This window comes from Octodon degus, unplaced genomic scaffold, assembly GCF_000260255.1.
Source record: "Octodon degus isolate 3935 unplaced genomic scaffold, OctDeg1.0 scaffold00211, whole genome shotgun sequence".
Classification (NCBI taxonomy): Eukaryota; Metazoa; Chordata; class Mammalia; order Rodentia; family Octodontidae; genus Octodon; species Octodon degus.
The window spans coordinates 1,006,051-1,019,150 of record NW_004524787.1 but is presented as its reverse complement, the minus strand read 5'-3'; the positions used below and the strand labels follow the sequence as shown (position 1 = coordinate 1,019,150).

Here is a 13,100-nt window from a genome sequence, read left to right as displayed (position 1 = left end):
GTGTGTGTGTGTGTGTGTGGCCAGCTCAGCCCACCAGGGGGCGGGCTGGCTGGCATGTGGTGCTGGGGGACCGAACCATGGTCCCTGTGCTTCGCTGAACTTGTTCTAAGTAGGTGCCCTAGACCACTGAGCCATCTCTCCAGCCCTCCTATAGTGATTTTATGAGTCTAACATCCCATCAATGATGGCAAAACGTTCCTTTTTCCCCAAAGCCTTTCCAGTACTATTGGTTGATTTCTTTATGACAGCTTTTCTTTCTGGGGTGAGATGGTAACTCAATATTCTTTAATTTGCATTTCTTGGATGACTAGTGCTGTGAAACATTTTTTCATGCAATTATTTTCCATTTGCATTTTTTCTACTGAGAAATGTATATTCATCTCAGATGTCCATTTTTGGATTGGGTCTTTGAATTTTGGGACACTTTGTTTTTAGTTTTTTATATTCTAGATAGAAATTCTTAGGGGCTGGGGAGATGGCCCAGTAGGATAAGTGCTTCTCTGGCAAGCTCAAGGGTCTGAGTTCAATCCCCGGTTCAACAAAAAAAAAAAAAAAAAAAAAAGAAAGAAAGAAATTCTTAGTGTGAATGTTGGCTATTGTTTTTTTTTTTCACCTTATGTGTTTTCTTTTAGCTCTGTTGTTTATTTCTGTTAACATTCAGAATCTGCTAAATAATATGAGATCTGAGTTGTGAACTCCTTCAAGTGTATTCCATGCACTTTGGTTTTTGTTCTGAAACTCTCTGCCTACAACATTTTTTTTCAAGATATCCACATACTTTGTCTTCCCGAGATTTAATGCTTCTGTTTTAAGGTTTAGATCATTATTCCATTTTCACTTTGGAGTAGTGCACGGTAAGATACCTACATCTACTTTTTTTTTGGCATGTGGAGAGACAGTTTTTCCAGCACCAATTTTTAAAGAGGCTGTCTTTCTTCCAGTGAACATGTTTAGCATCTTTGTCAAGTATAAGGTGGCTGAGTATGTTTCTTGTATGTTTGTTGTTTCTTCTTATTATCTGTTCCATTGATCCTCTGGTCTCCTTTTTGACAGTACCATGCATATTTTATCACAGTAGCTTTGTACTATAAATTCAAATCTGTGATTGTAATGCTTACAGTTGGCTAATATTACCTTTGTTAATCTCGGTCTTTTCTGATTCCAAATAAATTCTACACTGTTTTCTCTAGATGTGTTAGATATGTTGATGATATTTTGATAGGGATTGAAATAAATCTGTATAAAAGTTTTGAGAGAATAGCCATTTTCGAAATGGTGCTTCTTCCTACTAGGAGGAAGGAATATCTTTCCATTTCCTTAAATCCTTTTTGATATCTTTTTCAGAGTATTGTAATTTTCATTGTATAGATGTTTTACTTCATTTGTTATATCAATTCCTAAGTATTTCATTTTTTGGATGTTATTATGAAAGGTATTTTTTCTGTATTCTTTTCTCTCAGTGAGTTATTTGTGTAGAGGAATATTATTGATTTTTCGATGTCGATTTGGTATCCTGCTATGCTACTGGATTTGGTTACTAATTCTCGGAGCTTGCTGGTGGAGTTTTTTGAGCCTTCCATGTAGAGTATCATGCCATCCATCAATAATATTTTAAGTTCCTTTTTGCCTATTCTTCTTCTTTTATGTCTCTGTCTTTTCTAATGGTTCTGCCTAATGTTTCCACAACTGCATTGAATGGGAGTGGTGAAAGTAGATAACCTTGTCTTGTACTGACTCTAGTGTAAAAGCTTTCAGGTTTTCTCCATTCAGCATGATGTTGGCTGTATGTCTTAAAAGGCTTTTATCACATTGAATTACAAGCCATAATTGTAATGTTTGTAAGTCTTTCAATGTTGTACTTTGGCAAAATGCCTTATCGTATATGTTATGATGATTATGTGGTTTTTGTGTTTGATTCTGTTTATAAAGTATATTTCCAGATTTGCATATATTGAACAATCCTTGCATCCCTCTGATGAATCCTACATAATTGTGGTATATAAAATTTCTAATGACTTTCTGAATTCTATTCATTAGTATTTTATTTATAATTTTGCGTTTATTTTCATGAGAGAGACTGTCCTGTAACTCACATTTTTTGTTGAGTCTTTCTCCAGTTGTGTATCAATGTGATACTTGCCTGCAAGAATGATTTTGTGAGTATTGCTTCTTTTTCAATTTAAGATTAAATATTCTCTAAATTTCTTCTAAAATTTAGCTGTGAGTCCATCATTACCAGGGATTTTTTGCCGTACTATTTCAATAGTTTATTAAAATTAATATAATTTTTTAAATTTCAGAATAGAGTTTGCTTAGCAAATATATTACATTAGGGCTTATTTTTCTCTCTATTCATTCACTCAAATTTTCCAATTTCATTAACATCAAAGATTACCAGATTAAGTGTCGGATATATATCATTTTTCAGTTAGACAGGTCATTGCATTGTTAGCATATTTTCACAATATGGCTAAAAGCCTTTTAATAGTTCTTTTTTATATTGATTTTATTCAGAAAGAAGTAGCAATGAGACAGTTTCAAAACAGGTTACTAGGACAGTTACAATAATTGATACATTGCATATTGTCATCTTTGTAGTATTCATAGTACAAGATGCAGACATTACTTCCAAACACTATTAGTTCAAAACTTTCTTCCCGTTGAAGTAAGGGAAAGTAGCTGTATATCTATGCTAACTATTTTGTATATACAGATAATGTATATTTTTTCGCTACAAAATGATCCTTCATTTATATACCCACCTTTTTTTTCACTTTTGTCAGCAATGGGTGTTCCATTGCCATTCATATATTGTAGGTGCATGAATTCAGCAAAATAATCCAATGTAGTCAAGTAGTCTATAGTAGAAGTGGATTATCCACATGACTGGCAATGTCAGAAGTTGGTGACCTGAGCCCTTTGCAGCTCAGCATGTTGATATGGCTTTTTTAATACCTTGTTTTTATACTTTTCTGCTGGATGGTTAAGACCAAAATAAATCAAGACCTATATAACAAAAAATGTAACTTTTTGTATCTGACAAGGTCAGTCACAACCCCTCAGAATTTACCCTGAAAGGCTGTGTAGTAGTTTATAGATCTTCGGTCAGTGTCAGCCATCTGAATGAGTTTATGTCCATTGTTTGACCAATTTGTTCTCTGAGAAAGACTAAAAGATTGTTTTCTGTCCATGTGACTCTCCTTAGGCATACTCTACATCATCAATCACTTTGCTCTGTAGCCCCATAATCTTGATCAGAAAATTTGAGACACTACTGAGTTACAGGATGTTAAATTTTAGTTTCTCTTATGTCCTGAGTCCTCAGTGACTTTGAAGCGCTAGGGCCACAATATTGGCTGTCCTTGTAGCCCTTTTTTTCTCTAATGTTTTATTACCAGAGATTTTTTTGTTGGTGAGTCCTTGTTCATTGGCTGATATTTTGTTATTTGGAGTTTTTATATCTTCTTTATTCTGTTTTTGTAACTTGTACCTACATAGAAAGCTATAGATTTCTAATGTGCTTTCCATTCTGTGAGAGTAAAGCTTTTCATAGTATGTAGGGATAATGTTTGAATTTCTATAAGATCTGTAGTAATGTCAGCTTTCTTATTCCTTTTTGTTTGAATTTGAACTTTTTCCTTCATCTCTTTGGTGAATTTTATAGAGGTTTATGAATTTTATTTAATCTTTCAGAAAACCAGCTCTTTGAATCATTATTACTTTATATGGTCTTTTTTGTCCAGATTGCATAAAATTCAGCTGTGTAGTCTTTATAATTTCATCCCATCTTGGCACTTCTTGGTTTTCTCTTCAATTTTTGTCACTTAAGTTGCAGCAATAGGGTGTTTATTTGTTCTTCTGTTTTCCTAATGTGTGCATTCACCGGTGCATATTTTCCTCTGAGAAATGTTTTCATTGTATACCACAAATTCTGGCAAGTTTTGTTTGAATTTTTGTTGAATTGTGGATATTGCTTAATTCTATTTTAAAATTTTGTCTGTAGCCCTTTGTTGCTGAGGAAAGTGTAATTTCAATGTGCATATGGACTTTTTGAAGTTTTTTTTTGAGTTTGTTTCCAGTTTCATGGCAATGTGGTCTGAGAATATACATGAAATAATTGCTGTTTCCTTGCATTTCCTTAAGCATGATCTATAGACTAGTATGTGGATTATTTTAGAGAACATCCTATATACAGCTTGAAAAGCATTTGTAATCAGATGTTGCTATCTGGAACATTCTGTAGGTTTAATCACAAAATTCAACAACATAGCAGGGTACCAAGTCAACACCCAAAAACCAGTACCATTTCTGTGCACAAACAATGAGCACACTCAGGAAAAAGTTAGGAAACCATTCCTTTAACAATATATAAAAATTCTTAGAAAACAATCTACTGTGAAAAAAGAGATTGAAGAAGATTTGAGAAATTGAAAAAATATTCCATATTCCTGGATAGGAAAAAACAACCTTGTAACAATGGCTATACTCTCAAAATTGTTACACAAGTCAATGCAATCCCAATTAAAATACCATTAGTATAACTCTCAGAGCTAGAGAAAATTTCCACGAGTTCCTTTGGGACCAGAAGAAACCCAGAATGTCAAAAGTAGTACTGTGAAACAAAGATAAGGTGGAAGGTGTCATAATCCCTGAAATTATACTATAAAGCTACTGTGATAAAATCAGCATGGTACTGGAATAGAGAAAGACCTGAGATCAGTGGAACAGATTAGAATGTGCAGACACAATAGGAAACACACTCAGCCACCTTATTTATTTTTCTTTAATATTTGGTGCAGAGTTTCACTGTGGAGCTAAGAATCATAGTGATCCCACTGTTTTCAGACTCCCTAGTATAGGGATTACAGGTGTGCACCACCACACCTGGTCTGCATGGTCTTCTCAGTGTGCCCATAGCCTGGGCCAGGTTGGCATGTGATGCTGGGGATTGAACTCTGATCCCTGCTCTTGCTGAAGCAAGCACTTAGTCTTTGGACCTATGTCATCAGCCTTCATCTAATCTTTGATAAATGGGCCACACATGCTTACAGGAACAAAGGTAGCCTCATAAGTAAATTGTGCTGAAAAAAACTGGGTTTTTGCTTGCCAAAACCTAAAATTAGACCAATGCCTATCACCAAGCACAAAGCTACAGGCAAGATGGATTAAAAAGGGAGACAGTGAGATGGCTCAGTAGAATAAGCCTTTCCCTGGCAAGCACAAGAGCCTGAGCTCAATCCCAAGTTCTGCAAAAAGAAAAAAGAAAAAAAATGATGGCTAAAAAGTTTAAATATCAAAACAAAAACGCTATATATTGTGGAGGAAAATAATACTGTAAATCTTCAAGATATAGCGATAGATAGAGAGTTCATGAACAATAACTAAACTGCTTGGGAAATACTTCACAGAATCAACAACAGAAATCTCATCTTTTTGAAAGGTTTTGCACTTCCAAGGAACTCTTCAATAGAGTAAAAAGAAATTGCCCAAACTGATTTTTAAAAAAAGATAGTCAATGGTCCCTCTGACAAAGACCTTCTATCTATAACATTGAATTAAAAATATCAGGCTCTCCAAATTCAAAGACCCAATCAAAAAATGGGCATCTGAGATGAATATATTCCTCTCAGTAACAGAGATACAAATACCAATTAAATATGTGAAAAAGGTTCAACATCATTGATCATTCCAAAAATGCAAATTAAAATAACACTGAGGTTTCATGTAACTCCAGTGAGTATGGCTAACATTGAGAAGTCATCAAATAAAGAACACTGGAAAGGCTGTTTAGAAAAAGGAACCCTTCTTTACTGTTTGTCAAAGTGAAGACTCATAAAATCTCTATGGAAATCAGTGTGGTAATTCCTTCGAAAACTAGTATTGGATATCCCATTCAAGCCAGTTTTCTCCTCCTGAGTGTTTTTCCCGAAGACCTGAAAAACTTATACCACAGACTTATATGTGCACCCAAGTTTACAGCAGTGCAATTTCTCAAGCTAAATCCTGGATATAGCATAGATATCCATAAAGTGAAGAAAGAATAAAGAAGATGTGACATTTTTGTACAATGGAGTATTATTCAGCTATAAAACAGAGAAAATGTGAGTCTTTTGCTGGCAGATGGATGCAACTAGGGGACACACTCTTAAGTGAAGTTAATCAGACTCACATGTGAAAACATCATCTTGTCTCTTTAGTGTGAGAGCCTGAAAGAGAAAAAAAGACTGGGGAGCCTTCATTTCTGCTAGTCTACAAAAAGGAAAAGATAATAATTTCTTATGTCTCCTGTTTCAATTGTTTGCACTTTTTCTGTTTTTAATTTCTTATACATTTCTTTCATTCTTCTTCCTATTTTATATGTATATATCTAGTAACATGAATAGCTGGTTGGAAGGCAATAATATGTTTTACAATAAAAACTGAAATTCATATTACTTTGTTAAGTGAAATTCTGTATCACTTGTACACTTTTATTTTAATTAATGTTTTACTGTCTTTAAAGATTAAAAAAATATATATTTAAAATTTGTCTTTTATAGTTAGATGCTTTTATCCTTGATACATACATGTTTATGACCAGTATCTCTTCCTCTTAAAGTAATTCTCTATTCAGTATGTACATATGGTTTGATAATTCTTGGTTTGAATTTCAGGTTCTCTTTGAACAGGCTATCTAGCCCTGATTTTTTCTTTTTTCTTTTTACATGCTTAGTATATGATTTACAGGGCCTCACTACACAGATTGAAATAATTATGATCCGCCTGTTTTCAGCCTCTCAAGCGCTGGGATTACAGGTGTGTGCCACCATGCCCAGTCTCAATCGCCATCTCAACATGCCCCAGGGTTGGGGCCAGCATGGCATGCCAGGGATCAAACCTTATTCCCTGCATCTGTCTAAGCAGATGTTTTAAACTGCTGAAATCCCTGATGAGCCCTTGATTTTTTTCTGAGATCTTTGTGAATGTAGTAATCTTTCTATCATTTGCCTCTCAACCTATTAATTTGTTTCTGGGGAAAATGTATTTCTTGTATTCAACATATTTTTGGATTCTATTTCTTTATCCATTCTGCCAATCTATATCATTTAATTGGTTAATTGAGTCCATTTATATTGATGATTATAACTGTTATGTTTTGAATTTTATTTGTCATGTTACATTCCTGCTGTTGGTCCCCTACTTTTCCTGTCTTTAATTGTTTTCCATGTTTTGTGGGTTCCTTATGTTGTAATTCTTGGAGATGTAGTCATTTTGATCCATCTGTAGAATGACTTTTAGTACTTTGCTTAGGATTGGTTTGGTCATCATGAAATTTTTTATTTGTCCTTTGTCATGGAAATATTTTACTTCTCCATTAAACTTGAAAGAGAACTTTGCAGAATATATCTGTCTCGTTTGGATTTTTTTTTTGTTTTGTTTTTTTGGTCTTGGAATACTTCACTCCAGACTCTTTGTGACTTGGTGGTTTGTGTTCAGAAAACTGCTATTATTCTGATGAGTTTTTCTTTAAATGTAAATTTTTTATTTATGCCAGGGTCTGCAGGGTCTATAGGGTCTCAATACACAGATCAGACTCATACTGATTCTCCTGTTTTCAGCCTCCCAAGCACTGGGATTACAGGTATGCGCCACCATGCTCAGTCTCAATCACCGTCTAAGTGTGTTCTGGGGTGGAACAATCTTTTTTTTTCTCTAGCATCTTGTAGTATGCTATTCTTGTGCTGAGTTTCTGTGATTTTGATTATTATACTTCTGGCTGTCGTTTTAAATAGGTTGATATTATTTGCAGTTTTGTATGCCTCAGTTTTCTAAATGTGAGGTTGTTTCCAGACATATGTGAGGTTTTCTGCTATTAATTCTGCCCATATACTTTTTATGTCGCTTGTGTTGGCTCCTATCTCATAGATGCTTATAATTCATAAGTCATCTTTGTATCTTCTTGCAAGTCTTGAATTATTAATTTTGGGGTCATTATTGTTTTTAAGACATATTTGTTTACCTATACACTAGCTGCAACTGTATCTTCATGGTCTGTCCTTTTTACTAATTTTTTGAGAAACAGATAGCAATTAGACAATTTCAAAACTGATTAGTAGGACAGTTTCAAAAATTAATACATTTCACATTGTTGTCTTTGTAGTGGCCATTCATAGCACAAGATGCAGACATGATATCCTGTCCAAACACTGATAGCACAAATCTTTCTTCTCATTGACTTAAGAGAAAGTAGCTGTATATCATTCCAAACTGCTTTGTATATATAGATATAAAATAGTCCTTCATTTGTATCCCCTTCTTTTGTTTAGTTTTCTCAGAGATGAGTATTCTATTGCCATTTAAATATTGTAGGTGTGTGAATTCAGCTAAATAATCCAATATAATCCAGTAGTCCATCATAATAGGGGGTTATCTGTAGGACTGGCAATGTCAGAAGTTGTTGATTTGAGCTTTTTACAGCTCAGCATATTAATATGGCTTTAATTTTTTTACCTCCTTTTTATACTTTTCTGCTAGATGGTCAACACCAAGATAAAGCAAGATCTATGCAACAAAAATGTAACTTTTGTATCTGATAAGGTCAGTCAAATCCCCTCAGGATTTATCCTGAGATCCTGTACCTCAGATTGTAGATCCTTTGTCAGGGTCAGCCAAGTGGATGAGTCATGGCCATTGCTTGACCATTTTTGCTCTCTGTGAAAGCCTGAGAGAATGTTTTCTCTCCTTGTGACTTTCCTTAGGCACACTATGCATCATTGATCACTTTCTTCTGTGGTCCCACAATCTCCTTGATCAGAAAATTCGGGACACAACTGAGATACAGGATGTTACAGTACAATTTTACTTATGTTTCATTGTCTGAATGTCTATTTTCACTTTCATTCAAACGGTTTTGCTAACTTGTGATAGAGTTTTGAATTTCATGCATATTTCTTTGAATTTGCTTCATGCATTATATTTATTTTCTATATTGATCATTCAAGGTTTCAAGCATGTTTGTATTCTCTCTTTTTTAAATCAGTGTCTTCTTTAGAAATACTTAGCATTATTTTTCATTACAGTTATCATTCTTTATATACATGGGAGATTATTTTTGATTTAATTTCCTCTATAACCTTCTGAAGATTTTTATTTACTTAAGTTTTTACTATTTCCAAAATTTCAGCTGTGCAACCATGAACTTCTTCTATGCTGATGTCTCCTGGATTTGTGACAGCTGGGCTAGGAGCCTCACACTATTTGGTCCTTCATTTTTTTTTTAATTTTGTATTTCAGAAATGATTCTTTGTTTTGTTTCCTGTGATATATTTTTGGGAAAGTTTTGTATTAGATAGTTGTGTCACTGCTTTTAAAAGCTCTCTAAGGTTAAGAATCTGTTCTTTAGGTATCTCTTCACTGTCAGGGATTTTTGTTTGTTGTGTGTCTCAAGTTTTTACTTTCTCTACTGATTTAGTGTGGGTTATTAGTTTTCATTTGGCTCTGTCCTCCATGCATTAGCATAGAGCTTTGATGAAGTTATTTTCCAAGTGCCTCATATTATCATTACTCAAGAGACTGCATGTGGTTAAGGCACATATGGTATCCTCATTTCAGTAGTAGAATTAGCAACACTAATAATGCCAAGTGGACTTGAGAAATTAATAAACTTTGTTAACTAATGGTTTTGTATTTTAGACCATAGGAGCAAACACTATTTCTATATAACAAAGTTAATCATCAATCAGGAATTTTTATTTAAACTAGTTGCCCTTACCTCTGTCTGAACATCTCCCCCCTCATGCACCTGGATACTCCAGCGGACTAGTTCACCTAAGTTACCCTCTTCCACTTTCATGCCATGCAAATTCTCCCCTTAAGTATGGATCACAGTCTGGACCCCACAGGACCTAGCAGAAGGTCTTAGCTCTCTGTGTCCCACCACAGGCTTCACCACTCCTCCTGGATCCATGTTGCTGAATTCGGTCCTTTGTTCCTCTGTTTCTATGGCACTCGATCACCATATTTGGCCCATTGGTTCTACCTAGTATTACTGCTCAACACCTCCACAGTCAGCCCAAGGGCTTGTCAACCTCTACTGTTCCATACAGCTTCAAATGGCCCACTGCTACTGGCCACCTCTGGAAAAATCAACATCTTATTGAAAATTTTTGCGCATCAAAAGAAATCATAAACAGAGTGAAAATAAAAGCCATGATTTGAGAAAAATAAATAGCCAAATGCCCCTCAGACAAGTCTTCTATCTAGAAGATACAAAGAATTTATATATATCTATATCTATATCTATCTATCTATCTATCTATCTATCTATCTATCTATCTATATATCGGGAACACAAAATTCAAAGTCTCGGTCCACATGGTACATCTGAAATGAACACACATTTCTCATAGGAAACAACAAAAATAAAGTGAAAATTTATCTATTTTTATTTTATTTTATGTCTTGTATTTTAGAGAAGGGTCTACAGGGTGTTCAGGGTCTCACTACTAGATCAGACTCGTAGTGATCCACCTATTTATAGCATCCCAAGAGCCGGGATTACAGGCATGCACCACCACTCCCAGTCTCAATCACCATCTCAGCGTGCCCCGGGGATGGGGCCTGCACAGCAGTCCTGGGGATAGAACTCCCTGGCGCCTGAACCTGCTTGCAGGCACTTTAATCCGATGAGCTATTTGGCCACCCCAAAGTGTAAATTTATAAAAAATTGTTCAACAGCTCTCATTATTTAAGATGCAAGTCAAAATAACATTGAGAAGCCATCTCACTCCAGAAAGAATGGCTACCATGAAGAAATCCTCCAATAACAAATTTTGGCAGGGTTGTAGAGGAAAAGAACCCTTCTGCAATGTTGGTGGGAGTATAGACTTGAGCAACCTTGTAGAAATCAGTGTAAAGATTCCTCAATAGCCTAAGATTAGGGCCTCCAAGGTAGGTCAGTGGGCTGAGCACCTCCTTAGGCAAACACAGTGACCAGAGTTTAATACCTGCACCACATGCCACGCTGGCCCGGCCCCCAGGCACACCTATCCAGCCACTGAGACTGGACATGGTGATGCATGCTCATAATCCCAGTGCTGGGAAGGTTGAAAACAGGAGGTTACCTATGAGTTAGAGTTGCATAATGAGACCTTGTACCAATTACAAAAAACAAAGAAACAGACAACAACAACAAAAAGAAAACCCTGGGATTAAATGTCCTTTTTGACCCAGTTATTTCTTTTCTGGGCATTTTGACAGAATTTAAAACACCATACCAGTGAAATATGTGCACTCATGTTTATAGCATCACAATTTGCAATAGGTAGATATTGGAAACAATCCAAATGTCCACAGAATTAGGAATAGATTAAAAACATTGTGGTATTTTTATATAATGCAGTACTACTAAATAAAAAAAGTTTGAAACTTTTATATGGAAATGGACATAACTCTAAATCATACTCATTAATGAAGCAAACCAGACTTATATCAATAAATATTGTATTTTTGCCCTAGTGTAAGCAACTAAAAGAGTAAATATAATCTAAAGGGTATAAAACAGATATTCTGAAAGAGAAAAAACTGCTAAAAAAGTAAGAAAAATTTTGACTGGGGAAAAGGATAAACTATGGAAAGGTAAAAAAACAAAACAAAAATTATATATGTGTATCTATGTATATCTGTATATATACAGAAAATAGCTAATAGAAATCAGAAATCTGCTGATTTCTACTAGTTCATTGAGAGGAATAGTTAGTGCATATATTATTTGATCAATTTGGCATACATTTCATACATATCCAGCAACTATGTGAAGATAAAAATATACAATATAACATTTAATTTCTTAACATTTTGTTTTGAAATACTGCATTCATTCATAATATTAAAAGCTAAAATATAAAATTATAAAAATATTGTACTACTACACATATGAAAGCAATTTCTTGAAATAATATCTTTAAAATTCTCCACAGGTTAAAACTGGACACTAAAGTACATTTAAAAAATTTGAAATTTTACTGGATGGAACATGATGGAGGCTCATTATTAATGTCCAAGGTAGACCAAGATCTCATTCAGGCCCAGAAAAAGGTAATATTTTTATTATTTTTTATGTATTTAGCGTAGTCTACAGGAATTCACTACACAGATTCAACTAGTAGTGATTCTGCTGTTTTCAGCCTCAGAAACACTGGGATTACAGATGCACACCATCACACTCAGCCCCAGTCATCATCTCAGCATGCCCCTTGGTGGTGGCAGCATGGCATGTGGTTCCAGGGATCAAAGCTGGTACCTGCACTCTGCATAAGCAGGTGCTTTGGTCTGCTGAGCTATCTGGCCAGCCGTATAATTTTAAATAGGATGTGTTTAACAGAATTTACTTTTAGACAGAGTATATGTGCCATGTATTGAAAGAGAAATATTATATTTTAGGACACAGCAACTATACTTCATAACAATTAAAGTTATCAATTTTTGAACATTTATAAAATGATGTTAGTCTTGTCCTGATAGAATAAACATAGAAGAAGAAATGTTAGCTTCAATATGAGGCAGAAATATTTTCAAAATTTAACAATTTCTAATTTCATAGTTATTCCAACAATTTCCCTAAAGTACATAGCTTTGTTAGCCATATACTGTATTTAACTATTCTCATTAGTTTAATTGCTTCATATAACCATTTGAAGTTTAACCACATTCAGGTTAAAAAAACTTTTTGGAGTACTAGCTGATATTCATATATGAATATTTGTAAGGCTGAAATTAAATCAATTCAAGGTATTAAAGTATGATGAGATTATTTTATTGTTGATGTGCTTTATCCTTTATTTTCCAATGAGACATGATTTTTTAATCTATTTTGTAAAAAAGTAGATGATGGCCTTGTATGTTACTTGATTAGTCTTTCAATTATCATCCACTGTTCAAACACACATTTACCAATATAATTGGAAATCTAGCACAAAATTCATTAGTACTACCTGTTACATGCACAAAATATCCTGTCATAATTGAATTTGTGGGCCTATGTAAAACTATAAATATTTATATACAACACCTTCATGGGTATAAATTTTCTACTAAATTAGTTTATAACAAAAAGAGCAATA

At 34.4% G+C, this 13,100-nt stretch overlaps 1 protein-coding gene across 1 annotated transcript in view; it reads left to right on the top strand.

Moving 5' to 3' along the window:
- Faah2 (fatty acid amide hydrolase 2) overlaps positions 1–13,100 on the top strand; it is a 296,926-nt gene that overhangs the window by 162,879 nt on the left and 120,947 nt on the right. The window contains exon 9 of the mRNA XM_004644818.2: positions 11,958–12,075. Within this exon, the coding sequence (XP_004644875.1) occupies positions 11,958–12,075 (118 nt within the window). The remainder of the gene's footprint in view (positions 1–11,957; positions 12,076–13,100) is intronic.